Source organism: Microcebus murinus, chromosome 11 (assembly GCF_040939455.1).
Source record: "Microcebus murinus isolate Inina chromosome 11, M.murinus_Inina_mat1.0, whole genome shotgun sequence".
Classification (NCBI taxonomy): domain Eukaryota; kingdom Metazoa; phylum Chordata; class Mammalia; order Primates; family Cheirogaleidae; genus Microcebus; species Microcebus murinus.
Genome location: NC_134114.1, coordinates 27,689,595 through 27,707,131, shown reverse-complemented (window position 1 = coordinate 27,707,131; position 17,537 = coordinate 27,689,595). Strand labels below are relative to the sequence as shown.

Here is a 17,537-nt window from a genome sequence, read left to right as displayed (position 1 = left end):
GTACAGAAATCTTTTATATGAATGCAATTTCCCAGTTATTTCAAGGGCAAGCAGCTCAGAGGTCTATTCAAACCACAGTCAACATATTGGGTGTATCTGTGTGTGTTGGGGCGCGGGTTATTTCACGTTTTGCTCTGTATAAAGCATTTCTATATTGTGCTCAAATGGTAAGCATTCATGTGCCACTTGAGTAGTAAAAATGACTTTAAGTAAAACTGTATGGAATTTATAATGGGTAGTATCTTATATTTCTGAAGGAGTAGGAGAAAAGAATTCTTTGAGGAGCATAATTTTGAAAGTTAATTTAGCAACATCTCTCCAGGTTTTAAATCCACATACCTGGTGCTCTAACAATTCTCCTGTTAGTATCAATCATTCAGAAATAGAATATGAGATCCATACATTAAGAAGTTTACTGCAGAATTACTTGAAAGAGCAAAATACTGGAGATCACGTAACCATTTAGCGATGGAGGCACATCTAGATAGAGGGGAATACCCCACAAATATATTTATCCAAATACAGCATATTACAGAACAGTATGTACGATTCTACCTTTGTAAGCATGGTGGTATATTTGTGTGTAAGCTTCTAAAAAAAGTGTGAACAATTAGGAGCTCACATTTTTAGCAGCTATTGTGTCAGGCAGTGGTCTAAATACTTTATGGGTATTAATTTGCATCCTCACAGCAATCCAATGAGGTAGGTATTGCTATTATCTCTATTCTGTAGATGAGGAAACTGAGGCTGAGCAAGATAAAGCAGCTTGCCCAAGGTCACTGAGCTGAGAAATGGCCAAGTGGGGCTTCCGACTCAGTCATTCTAGCCAAGAACCTTGCCCCCCACCGCACACTGCTCCCCCGACAGGTCTCACGCTGTTGCTGGTGGTCACCTCTGCCGAGAAGCATTTCCCTGTTCACTTTACGCGCATCGCATCAATATTTATGTGTCATTTAACACACTGGGCGCTGCTTTTGTGATTAAGAAAATAACCATTAAAATGGTTTGCTGTCAGGCAGGGGGAACTCAGCTATAAGTGCCACGAAAACATCTAAAACGTGGTCCTAGTGGAAGCCTCCAATTTAGTTTAGAGGCCAGTTTAGTTTAGAGGCACAAGACACTTGCGGCCTGCGCTGGGAACATACGAGTTTCGGCAAGACGTACTCCGGGCGGGCGTCCTTCCTTTTATCTGCAGCAAGCAGGGACAACGTTATGGAAATATTGAAAGCTAAGCTGGACCCTGAGGAGTTAAAGCACTCTGATGGAACTGGGGAAGAGGTCGTTTCCAGAGGGAAACACACAAAAGGGAAGATGAAGTGCTGAGGACATTAGAATGTTGAAAAGAGGGAGCAGAGTTTCTGTCAGGGAGGCAACAGGCAAAAAGGCTGGGAACAGGGGTCGTGAAAGCTGCAAAGGGTCTCATTTGCCATCCAAGAATTCAGACTCTGCTCTCCAGGCAATGCACAGAATGTGCCAGGTGAAGGCAAAGTACCTTCAAGAAGTCTTTGTGAGGAAGACAGACAAGTTAACAGCAAACTCCATTGCGGTGCAGTAATGTGATGAAACGGACGAGAACCTAAGCCTCTGGAGCATGTACTAGCAGGGCCAGGGGAAACCAGGGAAGGCTTCCTGGAAGAGGGGGTATCTAAACGAATAAGGGCCTGAACTAAGTGGTAACATTGGGGGACAGTGGAACTAGAAAACAAAGAACAATTCTAGAAAAATTATAAAGTGGTGGTTCTCAATTCTGGATGCACGATAGAATCACCTGGAGGGAAATAAAGAAACATCAATTCCCAAGCCCCATTTTGATCAGCTAATTAAAGAACCCCTTCCGGGGGCGGGGATTGGAGCCTGGGTGCTACCTCCACACAGTGCAATTAATCTGAATGGGACAGTGCGTACTCTCAGAATACAAACTCTAAGTGCAAAAGATGTTTCGCTTCAGAAGCAATCTTCACCCACAACCCCCACCTGTCACTTCCAGGCCTCAAGCCCAAACCTCCAAGTCAGAACTCCTCAGGTAGCTCATGCTCCCAGAAACCATTATCATATCCACAGAAGGAGATTCTGAAGGAGTTTATCAAATTGATGATTTAAGCAAGGAGTGGGAAGGAATCTTACTTTTCTTAGAGATAAAGGAAGCATTTTAATTTTCTTTCTTATTTACTTTTTTGAAAGCTTTCAGAAGTTTCTTCCAAACCAGAACTGATCAAAACCACAAGCTAAGTTGAAGCTGCTGAAATTAGCAGATAAGAATTTCCAACTCACACAGGCCAGAGCCTTTGAACAGCGGCATCCCACACAGAGCCTCGAGCCCACTGCCCCAGATCTCTCAACTGAAGAACTGCTCCATTTTCACCACAAAAATCTTTCCACAAACATTCAGTTCTGTGGGATTTAGTTGACCACAAGCTTAACTCCTCTAAGCCAGTGGTTTGTTGCAGCTGGTAAGACAGCTGACCCAACCTCAGCCCGTCTTAACAGAGGATTGAGTCCAGATCACTGTCCCTACCCAGTCGCATGACATCGGGAACACCAGGATCAGTTCTGGGAACACGGCGGGGGCTGGAGGAGGCCACCAGGATGGCAAGGGCCCAGGGAACAGGCACAGAAGCAGCACTGGGACATCTAGCTTGTGCTCAGGTGCCCGAGGCACTAGGAGGTGCTCTCCTGAGACCACCTGAAACACTGTCATCCTCTATTGCCCCACATAGCGCAATCCAGCAGGTGGACCTCACAGAAGACTCCACAGTTCAGCGGCTGGAACCGTCTCAGAATGGAACGCTCAGGTGGAGCCGGACAGCCACTTTCCAGAGGTGCTGGAGAGGGGATCCCGCTGTGGGAGGACGGGTGCACAGCAACCCAGGGGACGCCTACACCCAGCCTCGAGTCCCCTGGCTCCCTGCCAGCGGGCTGAGTGCTCCCCTCTGAAAGGAGAAGTTTCTGTGGTTGCAACCCCGTCTAGCACCTCTTCTCCCTGACTTCCCATTTGTGAGGCCCCATCCTCCAGGGTGACTTTGGCTGGGACCTCACACAGCCCCACCTCTGGCTCTTACTGCATTTAATGGTGAAATACTCAGGAGTGACGAAAATAACGCAGGACAAAAAAAAAATTGCTCCTTCTCCTGCTAATTGAGCTGTTTCCAGGCCAGGGCACGTGAACACCGGAGGGGCAGGGAAGAGAAGTGGGCACGTCGTTCCCCCACCGAGCTTGCACTGCCCGAGTCACGGTACCCTGGATATTGCAATCACCAGTTCATCTCCCAGTGAGACTGTGAACTCCTGGAGGCCAGGAGCCTTGTCTTCTTCATTTTGCTATTCTCAGCTCTTACAAAAGCACCTGGCACACAAAAAGCCTCCACAAATGAATAAAGTTGTGTGTAACAGAAGAGTTGACTTTTTCTGGGATAGCTAGACTTAAATGACTTATACCTCATGCAAACCCAAATCCACACCCCCCCACACACCGCACACATTTAATTACCCAGATTTCCTTTCTACGTGACGCAAAAAAGCCGGGAGATTGTTTTACCCTACAGAGGGGTTCTTCCCACTATATGGTACAACCTCCTTCCTAGATAGGCATGGCTTGGCTTCCCTTCCCAGGTCTGTGAACAGCCCTGCAGAGACAATGAGGCAGGACCAGCCTGCTGGCTTCAGATGGACTGGGCTGAAGCTTCTTCCCAGCTGCCATGACGTGTGTCTCAATGTTGGGACTGAGGCTCAGTTTGCCTCAAGTTTTGGTCAGTCAGAAAGGCTCCGCTCACTGTGTGTGAGCGGCGCGCGGAATTTGCTGCCCCGTGGAATGCAGGGTGCCACTCGCTGGGGCCGAGCTTCTCGGGGAAGACTGGGCAGTTGTATAACCAATGATAATATTTACAAATATGCAGCTGTGATAAGGTAATCGAATTCCATGCCGCAGGAACCAAACCCCTCCAGTAATGAGAAAAGAATTCTCTCTGGCTCCCATGTTGTTACTGGATTATGGTTTCCTTAATTTACCTTAATAGGAAAGTGGTCACTGCAAGCATCACAGACAAATGAGACTCATGGAATCTGGAGCCGTAATGACGAGCCCCCTCTCTCTTCTTGCTCTAGAATCTTCGTTTACACAATGGGAACCATCAGAGGACAGCCTTTGATGCTACTCTTACTGCCAACAGCAACCACTAATGGAGCACATAATGTATGCCAGGCACAAACCCTTGAAACAACCCATGACACTAGTATCGTGTCACCTTCATTCCACAGAGAATGACAGGGAAGCCTAAAGAGACTCCTTCCAATATTTTTTCAATACATTGTGTGTGAGTTTAGGGGTGGGAAATCCCTTTCTTGTCCATAAGTGCCCAGAGTAGTCAAACAGGACTTCGCTGTACACTAGAAACATGACAAGAAATAGTTTAAAATAATAAATTTCTCTTAAATGATTCTGGCTGTCATTTTTTGCAAGCCCTCACAAACTCTTCACATGCCCAAGAATTAAGAAGTGTCTAGCTCATTTTTTGCCCTCGTGTGTTAAATGGCAAAACTGTAGTTCACTCTTATTGTAACTGTCATTTCTATGAAGCCAAAGGACTATCCTTTGAGGTCCAACATTTATTGTTTTTACTTTTATTATTTTCTCAGGTAAGAAAGCTCTTCGCTGGTGATTCCGGCTTATTGGCTCCAACAATTGTTAAGTCCCACATTCCACTGAATTTGCTGGTCTACAGATTTGAAAGGAAGCTGCCCAAATAACATGTGACACATCATAGAGCTTGTCACATGGAGAGATGACCCAGCAGACAGGGGTCTTGTTTTGTTTTTCTGTTTTTTTTTTTTTTTTAATTTGTTTGTTTGATTTTAGATACACAAAAGAATTACATGTTTTACAAGGACAGATGGGGTCCAAAGATCTCTTGGCCTTGGAAATGTTCCGGCAGAATCTGGACAATCACTTGGAAGGGATCCTACAGGAATGGTCTGACCAGGTCAGTATTTCCTAACGCAGGGTAAGTACCGTGGTTCGGTGGTAGAGGAAGCCTTCCTTAGTTAATATTAAGTCACAGTAAGAAAGTCATTCTTTCCAATTCTCTTTCAGCTCTTCAGATTGCAGGAAAGACATTTTGTAATATTTTGGTGCTAATGTGTATTTAACACCTTGTTAATATTTGCTGATCCCTCTTCTTTTTTTTTTTTTTTTTAACTATGAGAGTGGGAGTCTTGGCTCTCCAAGCCTTTGTCAGGCAACTGTATTAATTCAGAATTGCATATCGTTGTAATTTCTTATCTCCTTCACAAGGTAAGTAATAGGAGGTTCACATTTTTGGTAATAATTTAAGGCACTGGAAGAAAAGTAGGTTTATTTAAAAAACTTTTAGGTAAGACTAGGGATGGTGCCCATGTTAGAAAATTCTAGACTAGTTGACTTTGGGATGGAGATGCCATGACTCTATGAAAATCAGATTAAGGTCATGTTTTTAAAAATCAAATTGTCCCCTTCTTGTTGGGAGTACAGAGAACCAGCTTTAGTAACCCTTAGCAGTGGAATGGGAATTTGCTTATGTGTATTGTGAGTTGAGGGATGCGGGAAGCTCTCTCTTCTCTGTACCCAAAATACATCTTCTTGGGGACCATATCTCTGTGTTCATATATCCCCAGTGCCCAGCTCAGTGTCAATCAGAGTAAGAGCACAATAAACACCCATTAAGGAATGACTGAATGAGTGAGTGTTAAAGGCTGAATTTCATCTGTTTGATAATCCTGTCTGGTGTGCCCTGCGGCACACCTGGATGCTACAGCTGCTTTTACTGTTGCTATCAACACTCCTCTCTCACCTCTTACCTACAGTATGCCCAACTCCACAGAGATGGTCAAAGTTATGCTCCCCCCCTTTCAGAAAGCTGGGGTGCTGGAAAAGATTCCTTCTGAGGTAACTGATTGAAGGAGAATGCCCAATTGAATAAGAAAAGAAGAAAGCACTTGTTTTCTGAAAAGATTCAGAAGTGAGTCAGAGGTGATAGTTTTGTCTACACAGCACAACCAGATACAGTATTTAATGATTATCCAGTGAATTTAATCTGCCTAAGCCAGCCAAACCAACTCATATTTCTGGCATAAAATGTCTAGTTTGGCTGCCTATCCTGACCAAATCAATAGACATTGGTGCCAAAACCCCCTATTTTATTGTGTGGTGTCTTGGCATAGATATATTCTTCTTACTCAAAAAAATAGGTACTTGAGTACAAATTCAGCCATTAGGCTTTCTCCCAGCTTCTCTCTGGCAGCTTCTGGAATGCTACACACCAAGGATGTTTGGAAAGATTGGCATTTCAAATTCAGGAAAAGGAGAATGTGGCTTACAGGGACTATAGAGCCATAACTCACAAACAGATGTTTCAAGTATAAAAATCCAACTTAGATTTCTCAGTTGTAACTTTTAATTTAATTGTAACTTTAGTACAATTAAATGTATAGCATGTTTCCTAGAATCTTCCAAAACAAAATGCTTAGTCCAAGAAATGCAGTAATGATTTCATGCATTTCAGTTTCTGTCTGCACAGACTCTGGGATGTTTGAACTTAGGACTGCTAACTCTATAATGCATTTTCCCACTGGGAAATACCTTCCCATGGGAGCATGACCTCTGAGTTCTTCCTCTGGTGCTCCTGACTGTGCAGAAAAGACCAGGACAACTACTACACAACGTGGTTATCCTCAGAAAATGGAGAGGAGAGGCTTTCCAATAGCTATTTGTTCAGTTGTCAGTCAACATGGCGTTCAGTATTTAATTCCACATTATGACTTACGCTTTGGACCAGGACTACAAAATGGTTAAGAAAGGCCATGCATGAAACTCAGTTGTTAGCCTGGTGGGTGCACAAGTTTAGCAGTGCATTTCTCATAATTAATAGCCCAAACATTCAAACTTAGGTTCCAATATTAGTAGCCCAAGGGTTGGAATGGGCCTTCAGACGAGCTGTGCTTGGCTTGCAGTGTTTTTCGTTTTGTGAACTGTATCAGAAAATCTGGAGGTTCTTCAAAAAAAATTAGATTTCTAGATTCTCTTGAGAAATGGGAAGATTTGGCCTTGTTGACACATGGCAACAACTGGTGGGAGCTGATTAGTTTTATGCTTTTCAGGTCCCAATAGCCGCTTTGCCTCCCTTCTATCTACATTATTCTGCCACTGGTCTCTCTCTGCTTATCATGATACTTTTCCCTGTTATTTCTCCTGCTGAAGAGAAATACTCTCCCCTTCCATGACTCTATCAAAGTAGTAAAACAAAAAGTGGCCTGAAAGGGCAGCGTCATCACCCACTTGGCCACTGTAGGCATCTGAAATTGCCTTCTCATTCTGAAATAATGGAGCCCGACTTTGTTCCCTCCCAGGCAACATATTTTCCAGTGACATCCACAGTGACATATAGGGAGGCCCTGTGGGGTCTGTGTAACTCACAAGAGTTCCACCCTCTTCATTCCCACTGTCTCATACATCCCCCTTTGGTTTAGAATGATTGTATTTAAAACCATGAAGGAAATTCTTATTGAATCAATCATTCATTTCATTTGATCCTAAATATCTAAATTGCTGTGTAGTGTGGAAATCACTCTTTTCAGACTAACACCTTAAAAAGATCTTTGGCAAACTAAACTATGCCCCTCAGGCTTTCTGTCTTAACACAGTCCTGGATAAGAGCTAAGACTCTTAATGGTCCCACTTGGCAGCATTCCCAACTTGTAATTAGGTTACATTTAAAAAATTCATCTTATATTGGTTGTTTGCAGCTTATAATTCCTTTCTCTTTAACAATGATGTTATAAATGCTGATAATTTCTTCAAGGTTTGACAAAAAAATTTTCTTTAGCCATGCAAAGGGATTGCATCATAGTATATTTTTTTCCTGCAAAATTACTCAACCAAAGCTCTTATTCTTTCAGTAAAGTTGATTATTAAGTAATAAAAACATCAGGAAATTCCACTTCAAGGTAACTGTCAACTGGGACTGCCACTAAAGGGAAGTAACATTTCTCTAACTGTATGTATAAGGGCTTTTCTCTTCTAAAGAGTAACACAGTGGGGTTTTAGCGCAATTATGAGAAAGCAGAAACCTCTAAACATTGGCTCCACCCTTGAGAAAAAGTATAAAGGAAACCAGGACCTTCAGTTTGTGTACAGGAAAACTTCAGGCACTCAATACAAATGCCCTGCCAGTAGACACGGTGAAGAAAGACTCACTGGTCTACTACATAAAATGTCAGAACTGGATTCTGTCCCGTAAATGCTTTCTACAAAGAATTTGTTTCCTGGAAAAATGGCGGCACATGGATAATCAAGTGAGCATGTGCCCTCATGTCATCGTTTAATATAGCTTCTGGGATAAGAACTATGGTTGCTATGGTTACCCCTAATCAGCAATGGACCAGCCCCATTTCACAAACAAGTACCCCACATCAACCCCATGACTATTTTATGGGCAATTCATCCTCCAGTGAAAGCTCCTGTACATGCAATCACTTGTCTAAGGCCCTGGGCAAGTGGAAGTCAGCAGAGACCTGCAAGGCATTAAGGAAAAATCTGACATAGTTCCTGCCCAAGTAATAGCCAGTCCTCCAAGGCATGTACGGACTGAATGTTGCCCCATCAGTTTTGAGTTGTACTGTGAGGTTCTCACTACACAGAGATCTTGAAAGAAGAGTCTAACTATCTTTGAGAACTCCCCGGGCGAGGGAAAGATGCTCAGAGCCTGCTCACTTAGACGCGGAGTGGCCTTCCTAAGGCAGGGACGGTGGGCCCAGGGTGGAAAAGAGAACGGGGTCAGTAATACCCGAGTTTGGGCTTTAGCTACCAACCTAGAAACCATCCCGCTGGGGCAGTGTCTATAGAAATTCCTTCTCTAAGTCAGAGATGTGCTGAGGGAAACAGAAGACTGGGCAGGAAGGAATGTACAGTAACATTTTCCTGCAACTTCTTGGCTCCGTCTGTATTCACCAGTCACATATGCTCATGACTCTTTAACCTTTTCCCATGCAGGAGCCAATTGCTATCTCCCTGTCATAGAAAATAGAATCCTATCCTGAAAAGCTTCCACTGGTTAAAAATCCAAGTGTCAACTGATAAAATATCCAGATGGGGAAATCTCCCACCCCCTCCCCATTCTCCCACCAGCATAAAAGGTAATGGGGGTAGGGGGCAACTGGAGAAGGAAACGAAATCATGCGGGTACACCAGGAAAAGACACAGTGTTGGTGGCAGCAGAGTTGGTGAATGTGTTGTGGGCATTACCTCTTGATGAGGCTTCCAAGAAGGCTCCCGCTCAAGTCCTGGTGGCTCTGAGAACAAGCATTCTTGCATCAATAGCTAATAGGCTGTCCAACCAGATGTTATCTGGGTGGGATAAGAGGGTGAGAAAACAGACCTGTTGTACGCTGTTGTCAACTACATCACTGTGGTCAGAGAAGGCTGATCGTGTGGTGTTTAGCAGGGCACCTCGTTCGTGGTGAGGCAGACCAGATTACGTGGCTGTTTAAATCTGTTTCCTCTTGTGATTGGTAAAATACGAGAGTTATAATCATTCATGCATTACTAAAGCCTCCTTTCCATCATTTTGAAGGGACTTTTTTTTTCTAGAACAGAGCATGCATCCAGCAGAAACCCAAAGCATTTGCTTTTCTAAGCAATCTTTTGCAATAAGCACACTTTAAAAAAAAAACCACAACTGCATATGGTACCTGTGACAAGACTGGAAATGATAAGTGGTAAGACTAGCATCTGTAACATCCTCATCAGAAGTTCCCCAGGAAAGGAGAAGTACTTGACTTCCCGGTAGCTCATTTTGTATGGTCGAAGGGTAAATCCAAGGATTGTACCTGAAGGCAAAAAAAAGAAAGAAAGAAGGAAAGAAAGAAAAATTGAGTCTTTTTTGAAACTGAAGCAACAGTCCTAGAAAAATGAGCAAGTATTTGGCTACTGGTTGTATTCCTTCAAGCAGCAAATATTTGTGCTGCTTTGGGAGGAAGGGGTACATCTATCTTTGCAGGCATTATCTGAAAAGATCTGGCTGAATCCAGGGCTTCAAGTAGAACTTATAGGAAAAAACAGTTTCTGGGTTGAGCAAATGAAAAATTCCTTTGTGTAACTTGAATGCAGTGGAGCCCATTTTGACATGGCTCAGTACAGAGTTACAAAGATTGGGGCATAATTAGGAAACAAATCATGCGTTCATGAACAAGGTGATATGGGGGGAAAAGGCCTTATTATAATGAAGTTCCTTTATAACAATAGATGTTAGAATTGCTAGCTTAACCACTTATAAAGGGTAGCGTGATTTTTTTCCAATTAAAAAAACCCTCATGTTCACGTTGTTAATCCATTTTCATCATCTTCCTGTCTGCACGCCGAGTTTTCTCTCTCTGCCTACATGGTCTTGACATTGCCTTGGCAAGAGTTCTGTACAGACTTGTTAGTCGCTGGCAAGAGAAGACTCTAAAATGAGCAGAGACTTTTCTCCCAAATTTTTTCCTGAAAACTTAGGGGCAAATAGGGGAAAGAGATTTCCCTTAATGTTCTCCTTAATGTTCCTTCTGCAATTTTCTCCTTAATGTTCCTTCTGCTCCTGGAACTTTAAAAGATTTTTAGAATGATAACTTTACATGTAAATCAAATTACACATGACGCCTTTTGTAACGTTCAAAAATTAATAGAGGTATTGGCATTAATAAAGATATAAATTTTCTCTCTCCCTTTTCCCTAATTTACTTTTCTTACCAAAGAAAATTTACTTATTTCAATATTGTAAATATTTTCAATTTTTTTGCTGTGCTATTACTACTAAAATGTGTGATTTCATTTTTTTAAAAGGTCCATTCTGTACAAACCAACCTTGTTAAATGAATCCTTATCCTCCTAGCCATTTCTCCACCCAATTAACTACCCTAACCTTTTCTCTTATCACATTTTCACAATTTACTACTATTTATCCAATTCAGTATAGGATGCCCAACTCTAACTGTATCTTTGGGTCTTCATTTCCTTATAAGAGTTCCCATGTCACAAAAATTTATATTAAATAAATTTGTATGCTTTCCTCCTGAAAAGAAAAAAAAAGGTCCATTTAAGTTATAGAGAAAAGAAAATGCCCTGTATTAGGTTAAGCTAGAGGTTGGCGGTGGAGGTAAGGGTGGGGGAGGAGGGAAGACTACTAGGAAGCCAGAGCTTTTCCAGAAGAGGCAAACCATGCTTTCCAGAAACTGAAATATCTTTACTTCTTAGGAAATGGGCTTTTTTCTCTTATGAAATGGGACTCAACGCCGGGCGCGGTGGCTCACGCCTGTAATCCTTGCACTCTGGGAGGCCAAGGCAGGTGGATTGCTCGAGGTCAGGAGTTCGAAACCAGCCTGAGCAAGAGCGAGACCCCGTCTCTACTATAAATAGAAAGAAATTAATTGGCCAACTAATATATATATAGGAAAAATTAGCCGGGCATGGTGGCGCATGCCTGTAGTTAGTCCCAGCTACTCGGGAGGCTGAGGCAGTAGGATTGCTTGAGCCCAGGAGTTTGAGGTTGCTGTGAGCTAGGCCGACGCCACAGCACTCACTGTAGCTTGGGCAACAAAGCGAGACTCTGTCTCAAAAAAAATAAAAATAAACAAAGAAAAAAAAAAAAAAGAAATGGGACTCAAAATTCATTTCAATTATCACTGCAACTCCACTTTCAATTACTGGGTCTCAGCCATCATGAAATATCCGTTCTTTGACTCTACACTGTGACATTCTAGCAAGAGTCTGAATCTATGGACTCTTTTTAGCAGGACTAGAACATCCTGATGACCCGGTTCTCAGAGACTTCAGGAAAATATTTATTGTTTTATTGCCAGTGTAATGGTACTATGCTCCAGAGAGAAAAGTTGGTTTGGAAAATGTTGGAAAGTGGGGGCAAAAGCCTGCCCATATTGGTTCTACTGCTTAAATAAACAGCAAATAGCTAAAGCCTACTGTACACACCCGGCATTGTTGTCAGTGCTTTACTTGTATTAGCAAACTCAGTCCTCATGACAGCCCCAGAGCTAGTACTATTTTACCACCAATTTACTGATGGAGAAACCTAATCACAGTAAATTTAAAACTTGTCTAAAGACAAAAAATACTTCAGTGGCAGAGCCAGGATTTAAATGCAGGCGATTTGGGCTCAGATCCCATGTTCTTAACCACCTTATGTATTTCCTGCCTCTCCTGTACAGCAAAGTGCTTCAGTGAGTTTCTTTCCGGAATGTTCCAACTCATAGTTAAATACATGGAAAACAGAGAGTATACTTTTCTACGTATGATCCCCATAAATGTCACTTTTACATCTCACGATATCAGATTTAATGACTAAATCAGCATTTACTTAATTCTCCCTCTGCTGTTGAACACTTAGGTTGTTTAGCATTTTTCACTTTCATGAAGAACACCACGATGAATATGTGAAGGCTATTTTACATCAAGGAATTTTTTTTTACTGTAGTTTTAGAGAAAGGGAGCCAGTACCTCAAAGCATATGACCACCTCAATTCATGTTATCAACTGCTGTCCCAAGGGGGTGGCCCAGTAGCTTACACTCCCCTAGGGAGTGAGGCCTTGTTTCCTGTACCCCGGAAGCAGAGTATTACCATAAAAAGATTAAGACAAGCAAAATTTGCTACTGTGATAAGTAAATAGTATATATTTTGTTTTATTTTGTATTTACTTAATATCTAATGATGTGGAGCATTTCTCCAAATTGCATTTTCTCTAAGCATCTATTAGATCCTAATATAATTTATGTGTATATGTGTGTGTATGTACATGTATCTGTGTGTGTGTACATGTGTGGTATAGATTTCTTTGCCTATATATAAAACATTTGCAAAAACTGTTTTTCTAATTTGCTTGCCTTATATTATTACTTTAAAAATATATAGGTGTTTTGAATTTTTATAAAATAGTGCCTGCACACCTTTTTAAAGGCGATTTCTTCAAGAATTATAAATTTTAAATTCCCTCCCCCTCTCAAGTTTGATAGATTTTTAATTCATTTTTTTCTCTGTCTGTTTGCTTTGTTTCAAAATATTTAACCATTAATCTTCCTGAAATTCTACTTGGGGTAAGGAAATTTAATTCTGATTTTTCAGCAGCATCTGTCACGTGTAGGAATTAATAAAAGGCTTTGGTTATATCTGGTTCTTTCCTGCTTTTTCACATAAAAGCCAAGTCACTCAGAGATAGTGCTTCATCTTATAATGAATGAATAAATAAATAAATAAATAAACATTCTGCTTTACTTCCAATCAAATGCAATTTTACTGGAATTGATTACATTTTCTGGTCTTCATTTAAATGCATTTAAACATTTGCCATTTGGTTGCAACAAAACATGTGCATAAGAAACACAAGAAATCTGGAATTTGAACATACCAGGCTATCAGGAATTTTAGATCTCCCCCAAATAACAATTTAAGACCAGGCTTGGTTTCACAAATTCATATATAAGTTGTTATTAGAAATGCATTTATTTACGTACAACAATATTTCCAAGGGTGCATAGGATCCTGGCTAGTCTCGAAAATTTATTATTTGTAATTTACAAATGATTAATAGAATAACTGCTCTACTAATGATATAGGTTCTAGGAGCAAGAGCCAAACCAGTAACTATGAAGGAAGCAATTATTCTTTCTAAATACTAGGTGCACTCGATCTCATCTCTTGGAGTCTAACTTGTGCCAATGCTGATTCTCCTCTCCTCTGTACAACTACACTGGCTGTGTACCAGCCTCTTTCTCCCCTTGCGTGTTCTACTACCTTCCCTCCACTTCCCCCACCCAACCTCAGTGCAACCAATTTTCATTTAGGTCTTAGGAGGGAAAGTAAGCCAGTTCAGTGAGTGAATTCTGGGCAATGTGTGAATGACAAAGTCCCTTAACTCTCCAACCTGCCAAATAGATATCTAACAGAACAAGAGCAAGACAATCAGGGAGGCAAAATATCAAGTGGTGGTGATTTGTGTGTGTGTCTCTCCTTACAGTCTACAAGTCTTACATGGACGTGCAGTCCTGGCATCAGGTACTCTAGGATGTGCCTCAGTTTCCTTATATTCTCCAATACAGAATCTACATTGTCTAAAAGCTCTTCTTTAAAGTAGCAACAACATAGAGGAGACATCATTTATGTATTGGAGATGGTTCTAGGTCAAATGTTTTAAAGAGAAGAGTTGTTTAGAGTGACAGTAGATTGCAGATACACATTTTAAAACATTTTTGTCCATGACTATGTTTTGGTTGGTTTACTGTCTCTGGGTTTACTAATTGAGTCATTTCTACTCTTAGGAAAGAGGAGATTATATCGAAGAAGGAGTATATTTTATTGAGCCCTTACTATACGTTAATGGTGGTGTTTACCCCTCATCACAACTTTAGGAGGTAGACATTATCATGTCTATTTTAAAGATGAATAAACTAATGTTCATAAGTTAATTTGCTTAAACTTGCAGATCTAATAAGTGGTTGACCTGGGGCATTCTAAACAAAGCCCAGTGCTCTCTCTATTTCACTTTTAATGCCTCTTAAACACAAACACATCCTTGTTGCCTGGGCCTGAGGATATTTCTCGAATGAGCCTGGCTCCTAGATCTTGAGCATCTCTAACTCCTACATCCTGCGTGTCTTTGGTATAATAATCTTGGATCTCCTAGGGATGTCCTGGAGGCACCCAGCACATCATGGAACTCTTTACAGGTCTTCTTACTTGCTGAAGATCTCAAAATATGGCTTTTAGTACCAGGTCACTATTTATTAAAATAGCTACACCAAATCCCTTTTTATGACTTAACCAAACTTATATAAAGTTTATTAATTAAAATAGCCTGCCTTTTCCCTCCACTGCACACATTTTTAATCGCTGAAAACCATCAATAATAAAGGTGAAAAAGACATTTAATGAAAACATGTTTCAGGGTTTGCATTTTTAACAATAAACAATAGCTCATAGTCACCGAGCCCACGGCAGGTGCCAAGTTCTCACCAGCACATTGCCTCACAAACACTGCTGCGGCTAGAATAATAGCACTAGCACTATTATTATGAACATCTCACAGATGAAGAACCAGAGTCATTGAGAGGGTGGGTGGCCAGGCATGGTGGCTCGCACCTGTAATCCTAGCACTCTGGGAGGCCAAGGCGGGAGGATTGCTTGAGGTCAGGAGTTCCAGATCAGGCTTACCAAGAGCGAGACCCCGTCTCTACTAAAAATAGAAAGAAATTAGCTGGACAACTAAAAATAGAAAAAAATTAGCCGGGCATGGTGGCACATGCCTGTAGTCCCAGCTACCTGAGAGGCTGAGGCAGGAGGATCACTTGAGCCCAGGAGTATGAGGTTGCCATGGCACCCTAGCCCCAGTAACAGAGCAAGACTCTGTCTTAAACAAAATAAAATACAAAAAAAGAGAGGGTGGGTAAATTGCCCAAACCACACAGCTGGCAGGTGGGAGCCACACTAGGCTTAAAGAGGGGTCAAGTGCCTGCCCGAAGCTGTGCTGAGGGGCTGAAGTGGACTTCACACCTAGGCTGCCAGGTTCCAGAGTCCAGACTCACTTAACTCTATTGCACTCATGGCCTCTCAATAGTCACGGTATTAATTTAATGAGCCTAAGTTAGTACACAATGTTTTGCCTATTTTTTCATTCTATTTTGAATTAGATTAAATCTAGAGCTTAAGTTGGGGAAAGGTTTTGTTGTGTGAACTAAGATAAGATCTTAAGCCTCCCAACTAACTGAGTAAACCCCTTCTTGGCCCAGGGGACCCCAGAAACACCTTCAAGCTGAGTTGCTGGCCTTGAGAAGGGAGGTCAGACAAGCCTCATTGTGCCCCCCTCCCTTCTTGGAGATATCCTTTGTAACTCATTAACAGGCCCAGGTGTATGCAAGACAAAGCTTAAACCACACCTGCAGGTTATCAATTTACTTAGCCAATCACTTGAGTCTGGATATAAGTCTACAGTATGTACAGCTCATCTCCGATTAACAGACTTCCTTATCTTAAAATATTCCAAACCTTTAGACAAAGCTTCATTACTTTAAGCAATTACAAATCCAAGAATCTTTAAACCCACCTGTAACCTATAAACCCTGGCTTTGAAATGTCTTGCCTTTCTCGGCCAAACCAATGTACCCCTTCTATGTATGGATTTATGACTATATGTATGATTCCTGTCTCCCTAAAGTGTATAAAACCAAACTGTGCTTGGGAGTGGCTCCCAGGGGTTCTTGAGAGTGGCCCTCTGTGTCATGGTTGCACACATTTGGGTCAGAAAAACCTGTTCAAATTATTTTACAGAGTTTGGGTTCTTTTCCTTTGACAGTTGATTTTACTTAATGATGTCAACATCTAGCTTTTTCAACCCATCTGTTGAATGAATAAACAAACAAAAGGCATTGTTCTTCACCTTTCTCCTCCCACAGGCAGCACTAGAAGTGAAACCAGTGGTGGGGTCAATCAGCTGTCAGCATCTCATCAAGAGGAAATACTCTAAATGCGAAGATGTGTTTCTGATCACATGCCAGCCCAGCAATGAGAAAAGCCTTCCCTGAGACACGTTCTCACAGCATGATGCACAGACTTTCCAGAAACCTCTTCACTCCATCCTTTCAACCAGTGCAAGGTAGCAGGATGAGGTCTTAACCCTGTTTCTCTTTGGTAAAGCAGCTCTCCTTTTGCAAAACTGAGGTCCATTAGTAGGGACTTATTGACGTACATCAGTTTATGGTCCCATGGCTAATAAAAAGCTTTAGGTACTTTGGGAGGCTGAGGCAGGAGGATCTCTTGAGGCCAGGAGTTTGAGGCTGCAGTAAGCTATGATCATGCCACTGCACTCCAGCCTGGGTGACAGAACAAGACTCTTTCTAAAACAAACAAACAAAAAAACAACTTTATGGTCACCAGATCCTCAGTGCAAAAGAGCAGATCCTTCGTTATCAATTACTCTGCAAAAATAACAATCAAAATCAGAATCAATACATTCCCAAATAGGATTTATTAAAGCCTAAACAAACTTTGCAAAGTTTTCATCTAGGTGACATTATACTATTTATATATATGGATGTCATGTGCTGTATTTGGATTGGTCACTCTTGCTTAACAATCTGACAGTATTCCTGTACTAGTATTTTTATAAGATTACTAGAATCTAGGAAATATTTTAACTAGAAAGTTAAATGTGATCAAAATTAACTGTGTCAGCTGAATGCTAGAAATAATGATGCAGTTTTTGCTTAAATACTTTATATTTCCTAATGTGGAAAGCCCAAGAAAGCAGTCCTTCAGGGGTTCATTGTTTCCCCTGGGGAGTCTATACAACAAATACTTCTTTGGAACATTAAAAATCATCTCACTTTCTAAACTAAGACACAAAGTGCCCACTGCATCCTCACAGAGCACACACCGTGGGCTTGCTTTTTAAGGCCAAACACGCACAATAAGTTAAATGTTAAAGAACTATTGTATGAATTTGGTCCATATTTAATTTAATAAAACTATTG

General features: G+C 41.5%; 1 protein-coding gene across 1 annotated transcript in view; it reads right to left on the bottom strand.

Moving 5' to 3' along the window:
* SLC1A3 (solute carrier family 1 member 3) overlaps positions 1 to 17,537 on the bottom strand; it is a 75,216-nt gene that overhangs the window by 41,654 nt on the left and 16,025 nt on the right. The window contains exon 3 of the mRNA XM_012736441.2: positions 9,718 to 9,855. Within this exon, the coding sequence (XP_012591895.1) occupies positions 9,718 to 9,855 (138 nt within the window). The remainder of the gene's footprint in view (positions 1 to 9,717; positions 9,856 to 17,537) is intronic.